Genomic DNA, 25,626 nt, shown 5'->3' with positions numbered 1-25,626 from the left:
CCGTCACCATCAGTGACAGTAAGCATTCACTGCATGTTGCTATTAATCAGCAACATGTTTTCTTTCCTTCCAATTAATGTTCCCCTCACAGGGAACCTCGGATGAAAAAGGGGGTGCATGTGACTATTTCAGCCAGTCTGCAATGCTCACCCCACTGTGCCTGACATCAAAGGCCTGCCGGGAGGAGCCGGCCCAGGAGCTAGGGACGCAGAAGCAGCTGCTCACAGAGGGGGGGAGCCTTTATTGCATTACAACCGCATGCAGTCTGGGCTGTCCCGCATTAGCCGTGACTCAAAGCCACTTAATGGCCCATTTAGCCAGCCTCTCTAAATTGATTTTCTCTCCAGCCTGCGCACTGGTGCACGGTTAAGGAACGGTAGGTACGCTTAGAGGGAGAGAGTGGAGGAGCAGTGCAGGAAGTTCATCTCAGCCCCATCAGAGCCCACGTGGATCACTGAGATGCCTTACCACATCCAGCTTTCCCCTCAGTGAAATCCAAAGCCAGGCCCAAGATTTACAAGCATTGCCCTGCCTGTGTTTTTGTTTCTCCCTCAGTAGTGAAATGAATTTTGCAAGGAGAAATAATCAAAGACAACCAAAGTCTGTTGACTAATACCTCTTCTGCATTTCAGGGGAATGTATGTTCCTGTTAGGCACACAGCAACTTTCATTTCTCTTACATCATGATTACACTGTGATGCTTAACTTCACAGTTCTTTTCTCTGGGTGAAATGCTTGACAGTTCCTCAATTTAAAGGTAATGAAAATCAAAATAAAAAACCACATGCCATCTTGTGTTTCTACAGCTGAAGAGGAACTGAAACCCAACTTACTTCATCAAGCATTCCATTTGAGGAAAAGAGGAACACCTGCAGGAAAAACATTTGGGAATAAGAGTACCTTTGTGAAGACTGATACTACAAATGGTCACATTTTATTTTAAACACTGATCATCTTTAGGAAGCTGAGTATTTCTACATTACTGTCAGCTGAGCCCCAAGATGAATACTCCCGCTCCACAGAAGAGCAAAGCAAATGTAAAAATGTCATCAGGTATCTGAAATTGCCCGTTCTTCAAAGGCATGTCAGAGTGCTGCAGGTGTGACAGGTTCATGGGTACTCACCGTGCCCCTCTCCAGCCAGCCCATCAGGATCTGCGCGGTGGAGCTGGGGACCTGGCTTCTCAGGGAGTCCTTGTCCTCCTCACTGGCCTGCAGCTCCAGGGCAGTCCGCAGGTCCTCGGCCAGCTGCAGCACCTGCCGGGGGCTCGCGTATCCTGGGGAGCCTAGCTCAAAGACGCCATTGCTGAACTCTGCCGCAGCCTTGGACCCTGTGCCACACACAGACATGTTTAAGAAGTGGGGCACGAGATGCCAAACTCGCCCGACATTACGTTCACTCCTCCGAGCTCTGTCTCCCCCTCTCCCTCCATTACTGCCGCACACGTGTCGCCAATATCAGCTGACTAAAATATCTGCTCCCTCTGAGCTTTGGAAAGGAAGTTCACGGTTATACAACAAACATCTAAACATCTGGACGTTATTAAACCAGGACAATGCCACATGGAAGTGATATTCATTGCAGATTATTATCATATTCTGTGCTGTTTATGGAGTCCAAAATAACATACAGAGGACCAAAAAAGACTTGAGGGCAACATATTTAGTGTAACTATTTCTGTTCCTACACTTTCGAAAAATCACTGGCCATTATCCACACATTAGAAGCCTGCTTACTGGTTACTGGCAAAGGTTTGAAAATGCTGTGCTGAACGCAAGATAGTAACAAAGCCAATTTAAATGTAGGCATATCTACTGACACCTGCACATTAACACTTACTACTGTGACTGTGACATTTTAGCAGTACTTCCTCACTGGCTCACTATTGTCGCTGCCCAGCAGTGGCTAGCACAGGGTCAGTTCCATGAGGATTTTCCCAGGAGACCTTGCATGATCTCAAGCCTAATGGGGCTTAAGATCATGTGATGTTTCCAACAAATCAAAGTTGAGGAATTTGATGTGCATCTCTGTACCCTCCACAGCTGAGCAGTGAGCAGTACGGCCCTAGAAGTGCTCTTGCCTGGGTGGATGATGAACATCTCCAGTCATCTGGAAGTGCCCTCAAAGGGCCCCAGTGTTTCTGGGGCTAAGCTCAAAGTTACATGACTGTTCTTGGAGAAAATCCTGCTTTTATCAAGGTAGTGTTCCTCCCCTATTAGCATATGATTGACTTGCTTTTCTATTGTTTACTGTGGAGGAGATATAAGTTCTTGAGTCGAATAAATAAATCCTGTGCTTTACAGCCTATGTATGGTTATATACAGCTCCATATAATTTCACATGGCTGACTGAATTGTTTTTTTACATAACATGTCACCATCATAAAGCACTGCAGTTGTTCTTTGAATGTCTTATGAAGACTGAATGTTATGCCCATAAAAGTGTAATGTGTTTTCTGTGATGGCCTTATGAAGTTGCATGTTATTTAAAGTGTAACCAGGGTTCTTATGCTTCTGTTATACTGTCACACTGGTTAACCCTCTGAAAGGTTGCACAGGGGTATAGATTTAGTGTCTCATGCAGAATATGACACTCTAGTGTCACATGGCCATACGCCATAACCTTAACCACACACTAGAGAAAATACTATTTATTTGTTAACTAAATTCAGTTCAACCACAGAAGATTAACAGGACTTCATAAAATATTAATGCTTTTCAGATTTTACCAGTGGAACTGAACAACTATATATAAAATGAATATCATTTTGAAAGCCTGTATCATTTTTATTATATAGATTCTATTTAGAATATTTGTTCCATTTGACAGTGCTTTGGAAAGCAAATGATTCATCTCCATGGACAAAGATGTGGCCCATGCTTCAGTTCAACAGTTCCTTTTCATTACATATTCTTTTTTTAGTTAGTTAAGCTGTAATCATTCCAGACTCCACAGTAATAACAATTAATAGAACTATGCAATTTTGTAGAAGAAAAAAACGCAGAGCAGTTTGCAGATATCAAACTTCTTTTGAATTTTCTACATTTTCCACGTTGGTTTATTATAGGGTAAACTGTGAGACGAAAGAGGATGTTCCTGATCTGCAGCAGAACCCAAAAATAGCCAGTAGATGGCGCTTATTTAGTGTCAGCCCAAAGCTCTGCTAGGGTGCAGTGCCTTCAGTGTTTAGGTAATGAGTCTGTCAGTCTAATCCATCTATAAGAATACGGCCATTTTCTCACCACAGGATTCCCTTTATTACACTGTAATCTGCTGTTAATGGCAGCACACGCAGTCAGCTTTGAACTCCAAATCAATCTAGCTTTGCCTCTGTGCTCATGTTTTATCATGTTGACAAAATTCAAAAATTAGACATGAAAATGTTGCAGATGCTGGTGCATTTTACCATTTATGTGATTTTAATGGTATTCTATTTGCAGTTCTAACTGAAAGGCCATTTTAAATTGGACTAAATTATGTTACCACAAAATATGGGGCAGTTTTCACATTACTGACCATCTTATTAAAATACCTAGTGCCGCATGCTGCTTTTAATAATAAATTCAATAACTGTATGGGAAAACGGCATAGATTGACTGGCAGAACCCTTATGGTGCCTTGGAATCCTGTCCTTGTCCCTATTTTCATTTTTAAATCAGTGAAATATTTATTTAGTTTCCATACAACACTAACAAGTGTAGGATTTTGTGTAATGTAAAAGCAGTAACTTCTGTAAAGGGATCTGTTTTATGTTAAAAAGCCTCTTTTTTGAAAGAAAAACAGAACTGTGGTACAGTAAATACAAAATCCAATTGCTGTGTTTCCATGGTTTTTGTCTTTTTGAAGGGAGAAATTAATTACATTGTGTATGTGTGTGTGTGTTGTGTGTATCACATATTCTTGTTTTGTGCAGCTTGAAAACAAATTTACAGCATTATCATGATCGCCAAGTGTTGATTGTCTCACAACTTTCATGGCTTTTCAGTTAGCTGTTCAAAGCTAGTTGTGCCCCTGTTTCTTTTGAAAACAAAATGACATGTTCAGTCTCATCCCCCAAAGCTTTATTTTGTTGACTGGCTGCATGAAACATTTATCCTCTATTAGTGAAATTGGGTTGGCAATCGCTGAATTTGCTGGAGGAGATGCAGCTCCCTCAAAGGCTCTCTACCAATTTAAGGCCAGTCCTTCACATATTTATAGCTATATTTTGCTTATCCCTCATAGCTAAATATAGTCTTTTATACATGATACAAAATTCAAGAACACAATATAAAGATGTAAACATGCAATTACAATAAAATGATTGGTACACATATATAGAGAGGTAATAAAGGAGCTAGTATAGTAGAGGAGCTAGTATTATTTTTCCCTGCCAGGAAAAATAAATAAATAAATAAAAAATACAAGGATCAATTTTCACATTAGTTGATACTCAGTAGACCTATAATAATAAATTTATACAAATATATATAAATTTATGTTGTACACAAGCTTGTTTGGTCACCTGATTGCGTGTATTTAACTTTGTTACCAGATTATACTATTACCAAAAGTTACTTCACATGACTTTTTTTGTACAATCAATCGACAAGTCAGATTTCCCCATATCTATGAATAATGTTGAATAATACTGTTTATCTTCTGTGGAGACTGTCTAAGCTACATTTCTGAATATAATAATTATCTACATCTTTACTTTGTATGTGGGTGAATGTGCAAGAAAAAAAGGCTGTCTGATCAATACTTGGCAATGTAAGTGTAGTAATAAGGTCAATATTTAAAAACAACACTCCTTAGAGGCCCATATGTAAAACAACGTGAGTAATGCCATTCCACGTCTTTCTAAATTAGTGCATTGAGGGATCATTAGCCATTTGCTATTTATAGGGTCCTTCCTTATTTCCTCTTCAATGCAGCCCTTCAATGCTACTTGATATCCTTACACGGGGTGATAAACAGCACAGTCTAAATTGTATCATTACTGTAGGAAACCAGCCAGGCACAGCGAGGCCACAGGGCAATAGAGATGAAGGGTGGTACTCAAGTTTAAAACTCCAGAGCAAATGCAGTCAGCACAGGTGAATTCAGAACAATGTACAAACACCACAGTTTCTGAGATCTGACTCAGTCACATTTGATTTGAATTTGTCTATGGCTGCCTATTTACATAACTCAAATCACAGAATGAGAAGTACACTAGTTATATTACACTGCACATTTACCCTTGTTATCTACTCCCAATCAATGACTCTAATCAAAAGTACTGCACCTTGATGTGAATCTCCAGTGAAAGGGAGTAGTTACTATACATTAGCATACAGTCCTCTTGACTTGGGCACTAAATAAGTTACCTCCATGATAATATTCAGTCCTGTTGCAGAGACAAAAACTAATGCATAAAACAAAACTAATATATATAAGATGATGCACTATCCATGTACAGCACTTTGACTTCTGGGGAATAAAAGGGGCAATGCATCAAAAGGCAGCAACATCAGGCAGACATCAGTGAATCCTTCCAATCTTCTCTCATACAAAGATCTCTGCACATTTAGTCACGTTTACTCCTCTAAACCTTCTTCTAAACCTCTTTCAAAATCTGCAAATTTAATCACATTTAATCATCCAAAACTTCAAACTTCTTACCTACTCTGCACATGAACTGCAGTACACTTAAACACTGCAGTGTCAGGTGGTGAATTACAGAGGAAGATTGAGTAACACCTGTCGACGGGGATTATGTTTTATTAACGACCTGAATTTTTTACTATGCAGTTAGCCTGCCTTAAAGAGTTCAGGTTTGTCTCCTTTTTTCTCTTGGCCTGGAAAAGACATTTCACAAGCACACATTTACCAAGTGTCAAACCTGCTTGTCAAGTATTAGGTAAACGTATCTCCTTGCTCCAACCAACTGCAATGTATATTGTTAATCATAAGAACAGGTACAGCTAACATTGTTTACAGGTATAAACACTAAACTATAGGCCTAAAATCAAAAGGTACTACAGGGAATGTTCAATACCTTATCCTGTGTATCTAGTATGTTATTTTGCATTCTAAACAGCTGTTTTCTAAAAATTGCTTGAGTTTGAAAGTACTCTATTTACCAACTCTCTCACCGGTAAATAAATTGAGGCAGAGGCAGGATAACAGGATTATCAGCAGGGATATTATGTTTGAAAGGCCTCCTTATAAAATCAATTATTCTTACCTGCGATAATGTCGTCCATTTGCTCCAAGGCCGCCTCCAGCATATGGCTTGCATCGGATGCCATGTTGACCAGTTACCGCGTCCCCTTCTTTATATTACTCTGCCCTAAAGAAAACATGGTGCAAAACACAGATCGACGATCAGGCCAAAGCAGCTCTGACCGCAACCTACATGGCATTGTTTATGGTTTTAAATGAACTGCTATGGAAATTCAGATGCATTTCTTGTAGAATGGCTGCCGTGATTCAGAGCGTAAATATTGTGTACTGATGTGGCTTTGCTGTGGTTTGGGTTTAAACTGTTCTTTCATTTTGTGGGGAGATATGTTGTCACTGTCAGCAGTTTCACAAGGGGGCTGCAGTTTGAGGGTTTGTTTGTTTTTGACTCATTTCAGAGTCTTTTTCATGGACTTTATTTTAGTTTGTATGTAAACTTCAGATACAGTTTATTGTCCCAATTTTTGTCCACTGTCTTGTAGTGTGACTACAGTGTGACTGCTCAGTTCCAAGCACATCTTTGTACTGTAGGGACACAACACAATGTCCTCCATGTATCCAAGAAATGTACTTAGTGTGTCTTATAGCACGTGCAACAGGAGAAAGGGCTCCAGTGGCTGCTTCGCTATGGAATCTTCTGGTTAACCTCTGTCAGTGGGGAATGTAATGGCACAGAACAGACACAATAGTAGGCCTACTTCAATGTTCAAGGACCCCACGAGAAGCCAGGCCTCAAAGGAAGGCTGCCCCACCTCTCAACACCATTCCACAGTGATTCGAATCCACTTCCATAGTAAAAAGAGTGGTGATCTCCCCTCACTGTTCGATTAAAATAACCCCCACCATGACATGAATGCCAGGGGGATTTGTGAATCAAGCACTGGTCCTGGTTCAAATAGTTTAAAACCTAAAACCTTTGTGAGGACTTTCAAACATAATTGATTATAATTATGACAAGAGTACATTTTCTGAGGGATCATCATTTCAACTGGCATAAACCAAAATCTGCAATTAGGTAGCCTCTTTGTACTGAAAGGTTCTGAAGTACATCATAAACTGCTGCTTGAGATTAACAAATACCAAATTACTAGCATCTTATTTTCACTTGGAACTGTATTTAGACTTGGAATGATACAAATTTTTCTTACATATTCTGCAAATGCCATATAATAATGCTGTTAAACAAAATAGGTTCTATCAATCAGTCCTATCAAATAAAATGTGCTCAATAAATTAATGTGTACAGCAATTTCAGCTAATCAACAACAGTCCCAAATACATGCAGCCCTTGGTGAACCTGTTTGAGTCGTGAGATAGAAACATAGAGAGCAAATACAGAAACTGCCAAAGAACTGCTGCTCAACCTGCACCTGACTCTTTCATCACATCCTCAACCACTGAAGCAAAGAAAAACATCTGTGTCCTATCCAGAAGCAATGCTGATGTCATTCCTGATTGGAGGAAATGGACTTGACAATTAACTGTGCCTAATGAAATGGTGGGACACAAACGAAGCCCTCAGTGTAAAGACAACTGCAGTCAGGCAGACTCCTGAAAGGATCCCAGAGTCAATGGTGTGAATTATATGGCCAAATTCAACTTGACACTGCTGAGTCTAATGGAGCCATTCACAGCTACTGACAGTCCCTCTGTTTAACATGAGGGGAATTAGCTATTAACAAAGGCAACAGTAACATTATAACCACTGCAGCCGTAATAGAATGTGAATTAAAGCCCTCATTTAAGTACTATAATGAGATCAGCACCCCCTGATACGGAGTAGCAATAGACTCAGTGGTTAATACAAGAAAGAATGACTTCTCCAGATGTTGCAGAAAAACATTGTTTTCCTTTAGACAATGAATGCCCATTTGGTGAAGCAACGAACCTCAAAACATGCTATGCATGCACCATGAGCCACTAAGAGACTGGAAAAAATACAGCAAATGTTACAGCTTTTGTTGTTTTAGCAAACTCTTATTCAAAAAAGAGACAATGACGCTCTGTTTTCTCCACACCTGTTTAGTCATTTATTCAACAGTTCACATAGCATAAGAGTGTGTGGGGAAAAGACAAGCCTTGATATTCAGAACCGGCTAAACTTGTTTAGCAAAAGTCTGTAATTCCCACAGAGTCTTCATTTCATGAGGACATTTCCAGTAACAGCTCTTGTTTGTTTTGAGCTCCTCATGTATTATGCTTTAACAAAGCCTCATTCTTCCAAGCTGCAAAATGCAACTGATAAATAACACTAAACAATGCAGCACATTAATGCCACAAAACCTACTGACCTAACGCAAAAACAGACGCATTCCAGTGACACTGTTCCAAAAATACGCTTATCTCACAGAAAGCGTGGGGAGAGCAGAGATTAGATCTGTTTGAAGAGGAATAACATTAACCAGCAGCACACAGACCGTGTCACTGTCATCCAATTTCATCCACTTCCTGCCCAGTGGACGGGTCTTATAGTAGCTTACAAAAAAGTTCCAGCAATCTGCTCCTTGCTCAGATGTATTTTGCTTCAGATACGTGCCTCTGCTCTTTTTAGGATTATAAACCAACACAGACTGAAAGGTCTTTTGCAACTGAAGCATATTACTGTCAGAAGTCCCTCACTTCAGCAGAGAAGAATTCTCATAATGCATAAAGCAGCAGGGTCAGAACAATACATTCTGTCTGTATAGCAGTCCAGCACTATATACTCTATTCAACAGACCACATCAATGCCACATATCCAGAACTGTATCCAAGGGTCTACAACAGCAATCCAAATTGAGCTGACAGTGATGCATTTTTGCGGTCTTGTTAAAAAGAAATTAGAGGGCTCAAGCCAAAATCATACACTACCTTTGCAAGCAACTTATTTTAACTACAAACACTCACTGCACAAACTGGTTTCCTCAGTTACCTATGTGAGAAAAACACATGCACTATCAATCAAGGTCATTCCAAGGTCTGTTTTGTCTGTGCAAATCCACAGGCTTGGAATTTCAAGTGGACACAAAACATTTTACAAAAATACTAGCACATTTTGATGTTTTACATTTTTTCTATTCTGTTTTGTGTCTGACATACACCTGTATATGTAAACAATACCACAAAGTGCACTTCCTTAAATTCAAACACATAATAAGCTCTAAGCACATCATAAAACCCCCTTGTGCACCAACACATAAAAATAGATTTATTTGGAAAAATATATTCAAACTTACACTTCACCTGTGTATCTAAGCACCCTAAAACTTCTAATTCCCATTCCAAATGCAGTGTTCATCATTCCGGTTCTGTCTCATTCATGTTGAGGCAGTTTCGATAGAACATTTGTGCAGACCAGAAATTGGAGAATCTCCAGGCAACTGTAAGCTTCTGTTGCTATCTGTAAAATGATTAGTGACATCACGGATGTCACATGCTGGACAGTGTTGTAAGTACATTACAGAGCTCCAACTTTGTGCGTCTGGCTTCTGCATATCATCAAGTTGGAAAACCTTGATAAGCCTTGAAAACATGGCAAATTAAAACACTGAATGGAGGCTTAAACCTCATTCCTGCTGAACAGAGGGTCAGTTCCTTAGAACAGTGGGGACATTTCCTCATCTTTCACAGCACTTTAACAGTGCCATGACATTACTTCTATTAACACATGACAACTAAAAATCCAGATTATTTTCTTGTGGCATGTTTACACTTTGAACTATATTTATGTGTGAGATAAAAGGAACTTCTTGGAGCTTAGCACCGTAAACTGTGCTCACCCAGGAATAACAGTTTACTAGCTAGACCCCCAACCTGCTGTGGCATGCCTGCGAGTGCTTATTAAATTAAAATGGGCTCTTCTAGTGGTCAATGTCACATATTTAGTGTAAAGTTCTCTCAATACACAAGAACCCAAGGGGTGTATTCTGCAATATGACCATGTCGGCTGTGCTAAGTTGCTGGCAGCATCCTGGGGGCTTGCTTTTTCCCCTTCCATCTAAATTATCCTGTGGAAGAGAACAACAGTTATTTTCTTCTTAGAGTGCAACTAATTTTTGGGGACAAAAAAAAAACCAAGGCACCACATAATTGGACCTCCAGCCCTCAGCATCTATAGAAATGATATGCCTGTGTTTCTGTTTAGCATGAGACAATGACAATACATACAATTTATTTGTTCCATTTAACACATAGGACATGAAACTTATTCCATTACTAGTACATAAGTCTATGCTATTTTGTATTTTACAATGTTACAGTCAACAATGCAACAATATCCATAAAAACACTTCATCAATAAGTACAAGATACAGGCATAGATTTTGCAGACTCCCCCACAATCAAATTATACCTTATTAACCTGGACAGGCAGACAGACAGACAGAAAACAATTTTGTGAATTCGGCATGTGGCATAATTAGCATCTCTCACGATTGTCATCAACCCAAAAACAGTATGTAATGTTTATATAATCCATGTTATTGACAGACCAGTGTCAGTCACCCTGAGTGTGCTTTACCCTCCCCATGGAGAAACACACTGAGAATGGAGTCACAGCAGCAACACGGATTACCACAGATGACAGCTTTGGCCCTCTCAATAAAGCCCAATATAGTGTTCTGAACTGCCATTCTGTTTTTAGTTTGTTTTTCACCTTTAAATTACTAAATAGTGTCATTCTCATAGTTTTGTCCTAAATTTGCTTCCTGCTTACTCTGGCAGTGTGTCGGATTTAATGTTTACCATATTTTGGTCTGGCCTCAGTTTGTGCAGGTGGTAATGGAAAAGAATAATTGACATACATATTACAGTTTTGCTTGTTTTTTTTTTTTACCTTGCTAAACGTAGCATCAGTTTTGTTTACCCTGCACAACAATGTTGCACTGACCCAGCATGCATATTCACAGCACTGATTTAGCATTACATTTCATGGCTGGAGATGCCACATCAGGCTATACAAAACTACACTGTTGTGGTATCATTCAGAAGGCAACACGTTATGCATGTTGCATAATATACTACTGGAGAAGTCGATAACAAAAGGCTGCAGAGTACTTTAAACTGGCTCTGGACTTCAAGTCCCATCAGCACCCTTGAGTAACTTTATAACTGTTAAACTCATCTGGACAAATCAGTGGTCACAGCATTAAAATGCCTCCACATTCCACGTATCAGTGATCTACTGCATATACAGTATCAGTGAGTGGAAGTTTTATCACTTCCACAGAAACTATTTGTAGTAGGAGAAACTAACTTTATTTTCTGAATGACAAGAGTTAATATTCAATATAATTTGTGAATCAACAGAATAAATTCATCAGAATATGATCTAATTCTAAAGCTATAGTGTGTTGTCATAGATTTCCTATTTAACAAATGACAAATTTTCTGTATTTCTGACTGAATTAAATTTATAATAAATGAATTTGACATAATCTTTCATGGACAAAAAAGACTTGCATCAAGTAGCTTGTTGTCTGACATTCATGTATAAAATGTTTTATACCTTAACAAATACACTAGTAATATATGTTATCAATAGACAGATATGCTCTACATAACCTAGTTGAGCATTAATATTACTATTTAAGGAACCATAACAGTGCATTCACCAACATTTTATTTCAGCTTTACAAAAAGTGTAAGCAAAAACATGACTATGACCTACATAATGCTCATTTAAAAGCCACCAATTTTCTGTTGCTGAACCTTTGATTTAAATCTCTGTGGGCATCCCCACTTTGAATAAAACAGTTGGAATAGTACTGCTGTGCCTTGCTTGCGGGAAGCTTGTGTATGTGTTAGCCGAGGACGTGCACTAACACCACAGAGCAGACATCACTCTTTCCACTGCACATGGCCCAGTCTGTTCTGCTCTATTGTGTGGCCATGCTCAAGGCCACAGGATAGGGTTACAGGCCTCAGCAAAGTCTAATTTTTAACAGGGGCAAGCTAAGTCACAAGTTCACCAACCAAGCAACTGAGAAAAAGAGAGTAACTAGGACCTTTTCATTGGGACTACTAGACAGAGACACAGCCAGAAAGGACTTCTTAAATGTCTTCAACAATGTTTAACACACATTTAATTTATGAATCCAGTATGTTTTTATCCTCAGAAGACATTAATGGTATTTATTTCTTTTTTTCTGCGTTTAGATTATGATCTATGTTGTATTCTAGAATCCAACTGTCAAACTCCACTAATGGATTCTAGGACTATAATAAAATTAAACAATGGTATAGTTGTTTTTGCCAAAAGAACATCAAAGTTTAAAGTTGAGTTTTTAATTAAATACTTTCATGTTTGAAATCTATATGTGCAGAATTGGTTTTTTTGTTGTTGTTTACAGCCTTTTTACTTCTGTTTGACAGTTGATGAGTCCTGACTTTCTGTAAGCAGTTTTACCAGTATGTATGTTGTACGTTGACAAATCCTTAAACTGGTTTGCCTGTGTCTGTTTGTACAGTGAAGCAGCCCTGCTGCTGGGGTAGTAAAATCTGATTAATCTTCAAGGCTTGTGTGTTACTCATTTGCTCGAGAGGGTACATAAAATTCACTGATCACTGAGGTCCTGCTAATGTGCAGAGGTAACACAATTCTTACAAGCATGTAATCAGAAGAAGCAGACACCATTTCTAGATTTAGAGGCTGCATTTTCTTCTTGTTTTGGTATCCTACTTCACCTATTGCACATTGTGCAGCATTTGCCAAAAAAATCATAGAAAAAAAAATATTTTGTGACTTTCACAATATCCAGTATTGAGCATTAATGTTGCTTTGAAGTGGAATGTTTTCTGGGTGTAACTCGTTTTGTAGTTCTTTTCCCATGACACAACGTGGAACAAATTCCTGATTATGAGTAACTAGAGGAGGAAAAAAATCACTTTGATCAGTCAGTGTGGAGCATAATCTCCTTACATCAGTGGAGCAACCTTAGCCTTTCGGCTGCAGTACTGGGCTCTAGGTCTGTCTCATGGTTATAAAACAGGAAATGCCTGTACTTATGTGCAGTGGGCTGAATACAGAGAAGGGTGTGAGTTTACCCTTTCCTTTATTTAACCCTTGGCTGTTTGGAATGAGAAACAAAACCACAGCCGAGGCTTGTCAGAACAAGAGTAAAATGTACACAAGTGCCTGATCCTCTCCCATTTGCACACAACATCCTCCTGCTTCTGCCATGCACATGTGTCAGAATTTATAGGGCCTGCCATCTGCGCCATCTCCACACAGAATCGTCTCTGCTGCAATACTTGATTGTCAGCTGGCATGCTACTTAAACCCATGCTTGTTTCAGGTCTTATCGCCAACCTGATGTCAGCCATGAGAACTATGCTACTCAAATGTGGGTGGTGTAGCCTCATCTGATTGTGAAGGTGATAAAAAAACCTCATTTGTTAATCTAACACAAGCCTTGTGCACTTAGGATATTATTCAGCATACACTGAACTTACATTCCATTGTTAACATCTTAGTTTAATACCCCATATTAGCAATTAGTGCTAATCTGTACATGAACCACACGCTTAACTGTATGCACATAATGAGTACCCCACACCCCCCGCAGGTATGTACATTCTCTGTGTTGTAAAGGACAGACTGTTTTCCCCCAAAACAATAGGAGATTTTAGGTACATCAGTGTGTCAACCTCTCTCAGTCTAATCTTAGGAATTACATCTGATACCTCCATATTTACATTATGAATTAGGCAGGACAACTGAGTTCTTCTTTTGCTTGTGTGACTTGACACATAAGGATGTTAACACTGTCCTTTAGGCTCATAAACACTAGGTTGCTCAATTGAGGCACACCATTAAAAATGCAGTACAGGACAATGGCCATGCAGAGTGAAATGAATTCTTGCCAAACGTCTCTGGGAGGCTACCTTCAGGTAATACTAGATACATACTGTTAAAAAATCAAGGGATGGAGAGGTACAGAAAGGCTTCAGTGCCTGACTCCAAGCAATTACATTGCTGCTTTATTAAGTCTACAGTGACTGAAACAAGTAATTTGTCATCTTTTGTGTCTTGATTTTGAGTGCTATGCAATTTCATCTGAAGTCAGAGGTGATGAAGAATTTCACTCTGTGTTATGACATAAAAAACCACAAACAGAGTGATATCTTCCAAATCAGAGCTCTTCTTTCACTTTGTCTCATTCCCACACTGTTCATTCATATATTCAACAAAGGCGTAATTGGACACTTCCCCCCTGAATTCAATCTAAATTTGTCCTTAACTCCTTATCTCACAAAGTATGTTACTTTTTTATTTCAGAAACACTTTGACAATTTTAATGATCCCACAAGTAATCAAACAACATCTAGAGTTAATGCCTGAAAAAGGCTGGAAAGGACAGGACACAACAGTCATTTATCCAGCAAAGTCCTCACGGAAAGACTGGATATTTATTGCAGAATCCACTCACAATTAAGCAGTCTGCCACAGCAAACTGTGCATTAATCATGCGGAAATCCTGTTGTACCCTTGACTTTTTTATTCCTCTGCCAAGCCTGTTTTCACTTCTACAGCTTGTCACCACAGTGTCGTTAGCCATCTAAAATATCAGCATCAAGCAGGCCATGCGTAATCACTCTGACAGTGGACGTTACACAGCACTGTAGCATTCGTATCAGCAATCAAGCCAAATCAAGTTTAAAAGCACATGAGGCCAGCATGAGGCTGCACTACTGATGCAACATTTCTTACAGCAGTCAACACAGTCCTGAACACAATTAGAGTTTAAAGTCCTTCGTCAAAAGTGAAACAAAAGCCCAAATGCTCATCATGAACTGAAAACACTTCTGAAGGTGCATACTGGCATGAACGTGTTTATTTCTGTGAGGATTAGGTACAAGCTATGACAACATTTAAATTACAGTGTGCAGAGGTGGACTGGTAATCTGGCATATCGGCATTTTCCCAGTGGGCCGATGCACCTTGGACGCACCTTGGGGCCGATATAATTTAATTTATAATTTTAAATTAAAAATAATAATAAAATTTCTGGCCAATGACCAGCCCATAAAGCAGGGACAGCGGCCCATTGGTTCATTTTCTATACTGACACTGGGCTGGCCCAATCACATCTCTTACTAGGCCAGTGCAAGGGGGGGGGGGTTACGGAGAAGCTGCCGGCCAAAAAAATTAAACATCTAGAGGCGGATCCATGCCGCTAAATGTGCAAAAATAACAGGCATGTTTGCTGCAGGGGCTGCAGTAGCTTCAACATCTACAGTAGCCTACCCAACACCTGTGCAGCAACAGGTGTTACTTGAAGGAGGAGAGGTGGCTGGCCATGGCCACTTCCAGGCAGAGGAGCAGGCAGAGGAGCAGGTGTGTGACAGGGGAGCCGAGGAGGGACAGAGTGAGCATGACAGGGCTGAGGGACAGAGTGAGCAGGAGCAGAAGGAGAATGTAGTTGAAGTGGTAAGCATGGAGTAGCTTCATGATTAACAGGGACTCGCAGGGAGGGAGTAGGGAGGTAGTGTGTGTGCCATGCCATGATGACGGTGATGATGATTAATTCAATTAATGTCGATGATAATAAGACAAGATAACATAATCGTAACGCTATCATAAAGTGAGACCGTCACCTACTGCTGGTGGTCAGTCACTCAGTCAATGTCAAATAGCGCAGCATAAGCTATTTGGCATTGTTTTTGTAGCTAGCATAGTTCCCTAATGTAGTGGCAACTTTGGCTGACTATTGTAACATTAACTAGCTAACGTTATTTTGTCAGCATCACGTTGGCTAGGCTCACGTCGCTGTGAGTGACCTAGGTCCATATCGTATCATCATAATATATTAGGCTAAGGGTTGGGTTCCATTGATAAAGATGCGTGAAAAGGCTGTCTAATATTCAACACCCGTAGCTCTACTGTGCTAAAATGCATGCCTGCTTATGTATTAGCCTACAGGAAAAAAAAAAGTTTTCATTTCCAACAACAGGCAACAAAGTTGTCCTATGTTTATTTTCAGCCAGGTATGGTGGTAACTATTAGAATATATATGGTATGGATTACTGTTATTACTGGGGTAGCTCTCCACCTACAGTAAGTACAGTAAGTGTGGTGCTGCTGTCCATTGAGCATGCACCTTCACGTGATAGGCACATGAACGGTAGGTCAAACTCCCCAAACAAACAAGCACAGCATTGATTTAACTGCCCTATCACATACAAAGATCCAGCTATTACTCCTCTCTGAACATTAATATAAAACAAAAAGGTGATCTATTAACTGTGTAAACCTTATGCAATGTTCATCATCAATATTTGGATACTTGAAATCTGTACGAACTGAATAGTTAGTATCAAATGAAATAAGATGGAACAGCTCCATGCATTAATTGAATAAACAACTATTTGCTTACTACCAGTTTGGTATTGTTTAAATTGTACAGCTTTTTGCACATCTTTGTCAGGGAATTCCAACAATTCTAGACTTGAATGAATAATCATGTTAACGGTACACTGAGTAACTTTTTTATGGCTCTTGAAACGTACACAAACTTTTTTTATATATCTTGCTCAGCTTTGTAGTGGTTTGGGGGAATAGCACAGTAGGTACACATATTTAAGGGGACCACAAGGATGGTGTACTGGTGGGTGGTGTCCAACTGATTGTGGTGGGCCATCTGGGCCAAAAATGCCAGGGCCAATTGTCCCAGTCCAGCCCTGATAGTGTGCCTGTCCCTTCAACCAGAAGCTTCCTTTTTTGAATGCCTTAAGGAAGTTATTCTTGAACTTTCCAGGGTAAAGGCACACATTTTAGAAACCATGACAGTCACTGGTCTCCTCTCAAACTAACTGCAATGCTGCTGTGCTCCATTCCCATTCATTTTAAAAGAGGGTATGAAGTTTAAGACGTGAGTCAAATATTTTTTGTCTTTCTACAGTGAACCAGGCATTATTTCCTCATTTGGAAGCAAACAGTGCTAGTGTGATGCTCTTGCCTGCGACAAGACATAAAAGCTGCATGTCAACACAGCTTAATATGTCACCATCGAAGGCAGTGCACCAACAGCTGCTGAACTGGCCAACCAGAACCGTCACACAGAATCACCTCAGCAATTTCAACTCACTCAATGTATAACTACAATGCAATGAGGGCTTCCTCACAACCATCACCAGGCTCTTCCAGAGAGTATGGAGGGTAGCTATCAAAACTAAACAAAGATCTGATGGATAATGTTACTGAGATGCAATTCAGACAACACAATAAAAGATCCCCAGACCTGGCAGGGGGCCTATATTGGTGTGGGAGCTCCTGTCTTATTATGTGCCAAAACTAAAAAAAACAGCAGACAGTTCAGTTCACATGTGACATTGTTAGGCCTCTGTACATCATCAGTGCTATGTACACTGCTATGTTTTTGATTAAGGGGCTTAACCCACTCACTCACTTGCAAATAACAAACCTAGTTCAAATAGTGGGATATCACCATTTCAGGATATCACCACTGCTGGAGGCTTGGAATTTACAGTTAACATCTCAAGTCTCCCCTGGAGGCAACATATATTGTAGAGGTTGGATGAGTGGACTTATTCTGAGAGTCATGGGACCACAGAGGTGACCCTGCTCCAATTGTAGCCATGAGCAGGGAGCTGTGAGTGCACCTGTAAAACCCCTTTTGCAAAATGGGTTAACATACCATAAAATGAACAAGACATAAAATCGTTTGCACTGTAAGCTTCCTCAGATAAGGAAACCCATCAATCAGAAAAGACTAAACCATAAAGATAATAAGCCCTTCCGCTGCTCATCTCATGAGTCACGGGAGGGAGGCGACAGTGATGGGCACCTCCTCAAAATACCCCTTGGAGCTTTGTGAGCTCAGCTACCCAGGCACCGGGCCAGGGTCCTGCCCGTTCACCTGCCTCGATGTGAGCTGGCAGTCATGACGCAAGAGAGCGTACAGCCGCAGGAGCGCGGAAATATCAGTGGAGAAAAGCGCAGCGAAGCGTGTCCCATGCGCCAGAGCGAATGTCAAAAGACATTTCAAGACAGCGTGGCCGAGCAAAGGGGAGAGTCTCACCAATCGCATCACATTCCTTCTACTCACCCCCTGAATTCCTGCACTGAAAACTGCTACAATGCTGTTTGTCTAACTGTTTGTTTTCATGAATGCAGTATGATACAGGGTGAATCATATCATATATGAATGTGTTTTCCCTCTGGCTTGAGGCAGAAACATGGCAAAGGATAACCCTAGGAAATTATACGGTACAGAATGGTGTCATCTATCCCCCACATCTCTAAACACAAGAAGACAGGCCAAGGAAAAATACAGCATACATTTCTTCTTTTTGTACAACTGAGGGGAATATGAACTCCCGGAAACAATAAAACACACTAAAATATACTGGTCTTGTCTTAATGCAAGGGAAATGTCCTACTTCCACTGAAATATGTTAACATGCACATAAATGTTCCTGTTGCTTTTGATATCCCCTAACAATAAGCGGCTGTATTCTCATTTTGTGCTGCTTTGTGTGTATGTATGTGTGTGTCTGTGTGTACATAGACTGCAACTGATCTGAAACACTAAATTTTTCTCAAAATATTTTTTCCACAAATATGAGTTAATATATATGAACCAGTGTATTTTCCAGTTTTTATACTAGTAGTTATTGCTCAAAGCATACAGCTACCGTTGTATGTATCACTCTTAACTGCTACAGTACAGTACAGTTCTATTTAGCTCACATGTAAGACCATTTCTTCCCACATCTGATACCTCTCACTGGATGAACAGCCGTCTTTGGTAACTTCCAAAGAAGAAATGAAACTGCTTTAAACCTGCTTGCAAATAAATTTGCTCCAGAGGATTATTTTCCCTAAGGGCTTCATGCAATCCGTCCTGTCAAGATTTGTTCTTATTAATGCAACTGATTAAGGCGATGTTTGCTTCATCCTCTCTGTTTTGCTTCAGGCTGACTCGACCAGACTCTGATTTTCTGTGACTTACAGTTGCATTTGTTCTCGCTGTAATTTAAATGTCGAGGGTTACAGTAAAGATCTTGGTTGAGGCTAGCTACAGTCTACGTTAGAGGTGAATGTCAGAGGAAAAGTTCAGACCAGGGGGAAACAAACTGGAGGAAAATGGATGAATAGAAAGGATGAGACTGCAGTCAAGATTATGGGGGGGTGGGTGGTCATTGAGTGATATGTTTGGACTGTACAATCTCAGGTTTAGCCTTTGAATAAAGAGCAGAAAAAATGCATGCCTAAATGAATGCTGTCCCAAACTAGATGAAGGACACAGACAACAGCTGAAGTACAACATCAGTTTCTGTAGGCGACCTGTTCAACAATTGCAATATCTGTTTATAAATTTGGCGAGGATCCTGGGATATTATGTCATCTTGAAGACACACAATTGTATACTGTTTGCCATGAGACCAGAGAACATTGAAAGGCAGAGCAGAGGACAAATAATAGGCTTTATCCGTTCACGAGGCACATGATCTTAAGAAATATGCCAGTTGCCCAACACAGCCAGTGAACAAGTGAATTTTGTTTCCATTCTGCACTTTTACATACAAGGATCTGTTTAAAGGCTGCTTCTCAGATCCTGCAGAGTGCTGAAGATTCCGCCATGCACAACCAAGCTACAGTGAAAGTGAAAAGATAGCCAGGATTTTTTTTTTTTCTGTCTCAACCTTCATTCGGCAATGTCAAATTTATGATCAAAACATCTTGGATTACTTGAACATGTTCAGTTTTGTTTTGGTGTTTTCATAAGGGAATACATATTTAATTATACATTATAAAATTATAAAATATAATGAACGTAACTTCTAATATCTGCTCCCAAATAAACCCGTCCTGTCTCATCCTGACATATTTCAGAGAAGATTAAAGACGAGTCAGTGTGCATCTCCTCTGTATTCACGCTACTTGACAGTGTAATTAAAAACGTATGTTTCTGTGAGGGTTTTACTCATTGGTATTAAGCCTATGCTTTGATCATTCGACTAGACGGGCCAGCTCTATTGTGTCTTTGCAGAATCAATGACTTACCATATGCCTTGGAATGATGCAAACTTGCTTTCCATTGGTTGATGAACCCAAGTTTGTAGAGATTACCTATAAAAGTACCACATTAAAAAACAAAAAAACTGGAAAAATGGACTTACCCATCTACCAGGTATAGTCAATCATTCTTGACCAAATTATCTTAGCTGGCCAATTTTCTCCAAATCCCAATTTGCAAGAGCCTGCACCATTTCCCCTATGTATCATCTCTATAATGTCTAAGATAGCTTTAGAGGAGAAGCTGTGTACACTGGGAGCCTGATATTCTCGAATTAGCATATCATTTGAGGGTAGTTACATTTGCTCCTGCAGTTTGTCTTGCGGTCGTTTAACGACAGTCTGTAATTAAACACGGGGTCGTGCAACAGTGAAGTGAGGAGGTCATTTATCATTCCAACTACATGGCATGACCAACCAGCCAAACCCAAAACAAAATCCTCTCCACATCCACCTTGAATTAAGTTAATCAAGACTAGTTCTTCAGATTCGTTGATTATTTTCACTGGCTTAATTAAATATCAATAAATTCCTAATTCTTATCTCATATTTAAAATGAGTTTACAAACTCATTCAGTCATGCGCGCACAAACAATTTAATTCCCCCCATTCGAAATGCAAAGTGTATTACTAAACGATAGTCCGCGTCACATGACTATCGTTGTGAACCAAACGATAGTCATGTACATAACAAAAATCACGTGGAAAATGGTTCAGAATATCGTAATTAATAATATACAGTAAAGGGGAGAATGATGGGAGAAACAAGAGTATGCAAAATTAAAATGGGTTTTCGTGTTTTATTCTTTTAAACCGGAAGGAAAATTGAAAAAATCAGTTAAAATAAACATGAACATCTTTAGTCAACACTATTCTGAGAACTATAAATATTTGTGTGTAATAACAGTACGAAAAATACCCGTGTAATGCTACAAAACATTCTGCATCAGATTGCAACGTGTTCAGACAGGTGCTAACATTCACTGTCACCTCTCCCGTGAGCAGCCACCTGTTCGCTATGCAAATAACTCTGCATTGTTCCTGTTACGCAAGGGCTGGAGCTCGGATCTGAACACAGTAAAGACCCTTCAGGTATCAACTGTATACACATGTATTTTAAGTAAGTACAAATTACATTTCACTGTATTTTATCAGAAATTAACAGAGCAACGCATTTGAAGCGAGGCAGACTAGCTGGAAGCGCGTGAAGACTTAGTTTTGAAAGTCTCGCGACTACTGTTCGAATACTATAAAAACTATTCTAAAAAACGTGCATTTTCAAACGACACAAGAAAAAAAAACGAAGCAGAGCAACGCTATAGTATACATAACTACAAAAGACATACAACAACACCGAGAACTTCTATAGAGGACACGAAAGCAAACGGTCAAACTAACACATACCTTTTACTTCAAAAACATCCACTTCTTCCTCTTGCACGAATCCTCCAGTTTCGAAACAGACGGTTGCAGCTTCTGCTTTTAACTCTCACGGACGTTCTAACAGCGCCCTTAATACGGTCTCCCTGTGTGTACCCGGACACTTTGCTGCCTGACGCGAAGTGAGTTACTGTCACCATAGTTCAATAGTTAAGTCTTTCATCCAATCACCTGTCATGTGATTCCCGAGGCGTGCCAGGGCCAGCACAGTACAATGCATGCGTCTCCTCCACAATGGAGCTGCGCAGCACTTGTGTGGTCCAAGACTAAGACGTTGCCATTGCAGGGCACTGTGCCAGGGTCATGACAACTCCGCTGTAAATGAGTTGTTGGTTTTTGAAAGAAACTAAGTTGAGTTTTATTCAACAATTCAAACATTTGAAGTAAAGCGATAGTTGGTTTGATAACGATTATGGCATCAGCCAGCACTTGTGCAACAATGTATTGACATTTTTTTTAATTCGTGTTAATATACATCAGTTATTTTATTGTATGTCTTCACAAGGGCTACCGGGGTAAATACACGAAAATACAATTTTTATATCAATGAGCAAAAGGAATACAGAAAAAAGCGACAAGGCCCTCTGGCGAACATTTATTCCTGCGATAAGAAATATTTATTTTCCATTTAACGTTTAAATGCGTTATGCTACTACACATTAATAAAGTAGATTTAAGTTTGTTTTTTTTTTTTTTAGGTTTTTTAAAGTTTTTAAGATTTAAGATTGACAGTTCCTCTTTTAGCTAGACTATACATTTATAGTTTCACAAAATGTCATGGTAAACAACTCTCTCAGCCGTATGGACTTTTGATTATGCATTTATAATGTGTACTCCAAATATATGTACATTTAAGTTAGTACAGTTAATGTTGTGGTCGTTTAATCCTGAAGTATTCACAGGGAACAGCAATGGTGTGTTTACAGCTACACTTAGTAGCAGTCTGTCTCCCTCCAGTGGCCAAAGACAATAATCACACTTAAATGCACTTAACATTTGAACTGTTGTGGTCGCGAAACCACAGCTCGGGACTGTGGAATCGGGCGAGATCAATGCCTGACTTTAAAACTAAAAGTGAGATACCCACATTAAACCTTTTCAATTTCATGTAACTATTCTAGCCCCTCATTACATCTGACAAATAAATACGTCTTTGATATTTTTTGATGCATTTTTAGAAAGCGTTATTATTTTTATTATTATTATTATTATTATTATTATTATTATTGTTGTTGTTGTTGTTGTTGTTGGCCAATACGATTTAATTGTTAAACAGTTCCATCAGATTTAGCTCACTATAAAATAAGGACATTTGTGAGATATCAAAATATTGTTTAAAAATGTTTCAGTAAATCTGTTTATTAGTATCCAGTTTTATCAGCCTCCTTGTCTCGTGGAGCTATTCAAAGGAATGCATGTAGATCAACTGTTTTTAGGGGGGTGGTGTTTGTTTAAACCTTTTCATATCATTTAAACAATTACCTGGAGCTCACCAAAAGAGCCGCTCATGCAAGTTGGTAATGTTAGCCAACTAATTGGACCTCCACCTCTCTGTTGTAAAATGCCATTAAGACTAAATCCTCTTTGAAATACAGCCCAGATATTTTAACTGTTACTGCTCTGGAAACACCAGCTTTGATTATTGGTTTACAGCTGTTTAAAGAAGCACATTAAATCATTAGAGGACTTTGATGTGTACTTTTCATTGCATATGGTATACACAGTAAACACATCTCTTGATGAGTTTATGGAATAAACACCTCAGAGAGGAGCATTTGGTAAAAATTTACCTGGTACCTTACTCCATGCAGTGGCATTCACTTAGACCACCTGGTGGCTAAACAGACAAATACAGTGCTATGAAATACACTCATAGTAATTTCAGCATGGGTCCAGCAGCCAATTAGATATCAGAGAGTCTGATGATTGTGACATTTTCCCCTCTAAACCCATCTTTATCTTAGTGGGACCCAGCTGAACATACAGTATTTTCAATCACAATTTTTTCAGTTACTAGCATTCAAATCTGTAAGTAGGACTTATTTTGGATTAATTATGGAGATTGGAAGAGTAGATCGGGACATGAAAATGCCCTGGACTGAATGTACATTATCAGGAATGGGCATGCCTGCCTCACAACTGTTCTGTGAAAAGTGTCTGGATTCCAAAAGTAATGTGCTGATGCCTGATACAGCCCAAAGCAAGGTGCAATAGAATAGTATCCTACAACTACTTACACAGAATTCTGCAACTTTTTAATATCCAGGCAATATGTTACTAAAGAACATATTTTAATATATTTGAAAATCATTGTCCCTTGACAAGTGCCAGAGTGTGGTTCATGACCCTCCTCATTTGTTGTGAGATGCATGGTAAAAAATACTTACTACTTACTACAATCATAGCCATAAAAATGTAATAATTTATTGTTGGTTATATGCACATTTATGGATTTAATAATGGTATGCTACTAGAAAACAAATGTATTTATTATGGTTAATGTTTTTCATGTTATTTGGGAATCCCTGCTGTAAACACAGAAGCTCATATGTCAGTAGACATTACAGCTAAGTAGAGCTGAATATTATTGCTTGAGTTAGTTATTTTTATTGATTGTGTACAAATACACACATTGCATTAACTTTATTTCCCTTTGCATGTTTATAAGTTCAAGTATTGGCACACATAATCTACACTTGTTTGTTAGAAACTATGATGAACATAATAGTATTTTTTGAAAGAATTGTAAAAACCTTTAAATATCTGCAGTATATTTGATAGTTACATAAATGATTCTGAATGTCATCTGTCTGATAAAAGGATCATCAAGGCTTATCAGTTTTTTGTAACTCATACAGAAAAACAGTCATTTATAGTCACTGTATGTGCAAGCATTAAAATTTATAATTGAGATGTGTGATGAGATGTATTTTGTATGAGGCCTGCCTTTAAAGGATTACATGAGCTGCAAATATATGTGTAAATATCCTGGTAATATAAAGTAGACTATTTCATTTATTAAAATGTGTCATTTTCTTAATATATTTAACTTTATTCATTAGTTCAAGTTGAAAATGTACTGGATAAATAAAATGGAGTATAAGTTTGCAAAATAAATATGTCACTGTGTTTTAAACAGTAAATAATTAATTACTGGATTTATTTGGCACACATTCTCATACAGAGTGACTTCAAAGCTATTGTGGCAAGATAAATAAGGTTGTGTATTTCATATTGTAACATAACCTTACCTTATAACTCATTATCTTATGAAGGCATGTTGAAATGCACACATTGCAGTTGAAAGTAATTGATGTTGTATTTAGAGAATTAACAGTTTTAACTGACCAGCAGTTGTTCACAATAAAAACATGCAGCAAACTTTGGAAAATGGAGTGATGGTTATGAATGGAATAAGGGCAGAATCTGAAATGGAGAATCAAATATATAAATGTAATGCAAGCCATCAATGAAGTATACACATTTCATGCCACTGTTATGACATCAGCACAAGATGTTTTATATTTACATAAAAAGGCTAAATTTGAATTCTACCACTGTCAAAATTATTTGTTGTAAGGTAGTTTTGAATCATGCAAGATCAAGGAGTTTGGCTTGTGGAGGCTGAACACCTGTGCATGGTTTGAAGAAGAAAAAAACAACCAAAACCATCAGGCAGCGGGCTGATGAAAACATATGTGAGACAGGCATGTAGGTTTTGATTGTAGCACTGCTTTTCACAATGGGCTTTTCAGTCCAACAGACATGCATTTTCATACAAAGCACATACAATGAACTGTTTTTGTTCATAATCTTTAGGGAAACCACATGCTGTAAGAAACTACCACTTTTGTGGAATGTTCCCTGTTAGTATTTATGTAAGCTGCCTGACCTCTGCATTTTGAAAAGTCTACTCCATCACATGAAAGAGTCTTATTAGTGGTGAGATATGAATCCAA

General features: G+C 38.9%; 1 protein-coding gene across 6 annotated transcripts in view; it reads right to left on the bottom strand.

The window, feature by feature from the left end:
* Positions 1-21,794, bottom strand: part of ppfibp2b (PPFIA binding protein 2b) — a 53,313-nt gene extending 31,519 nt beyond the window's left edge. For 4 of the 6 annotated variants that reach the window (XM_036534569.1, XM_036534572.1, XM_036534571.1 and 1 more), the window contains exons 1-4: positions 21,632-21,794; positions 20,216-20,281; positions 6,212-6,316; positions 1,125-1,330 (exon numbers count right to left, since the gene is read on the bottom strand). In XM_036534569.1, the coding sequence (XP_036390462.1) occupies positions 1,125-1,330; positions 6,212-6,275 (270 nt within the window). In that variant the 5' untranslated portion in view covers positions 6,276-6,316; positions 20,216-20,281; positions 21,632-21,794. Of the gene's footprint in view, positions 1-1,106; positions 1,331-6,211; positions 6,317-20,215; positions 20,282-21,631 lie in introns of all 6 variants that reach the window. The other 2 variants (XM_036534575.1, XM_036534570.1) reach the window with 2 other exon arrangements.
* Between the last annotated feature and the right edge of the window lie 3,832 nt (positions 21,795-25,626).

The sequence above is a fragment of the Megalops cyprinoides genome, chromosome 8 (genome assembly GCF_013368585.1).
Source record: "Megalops cyprinoides isolate fMegCyp1 chromosome 8, fMegCyp1.pri, whole genome shotgun sequence".
NCBI classification, from domain to species: Eukaryota; Metazoa; Chordata; class Actinopteri; order Elopiformes; family Megalopidae; genus Megalops; species Megalops cyprinoides.
The sequence above is the reverse complement of the archived record's forward strand: the minus strand, read 5'-3'. Positions and strand labels throughout refer to the sequence as shown.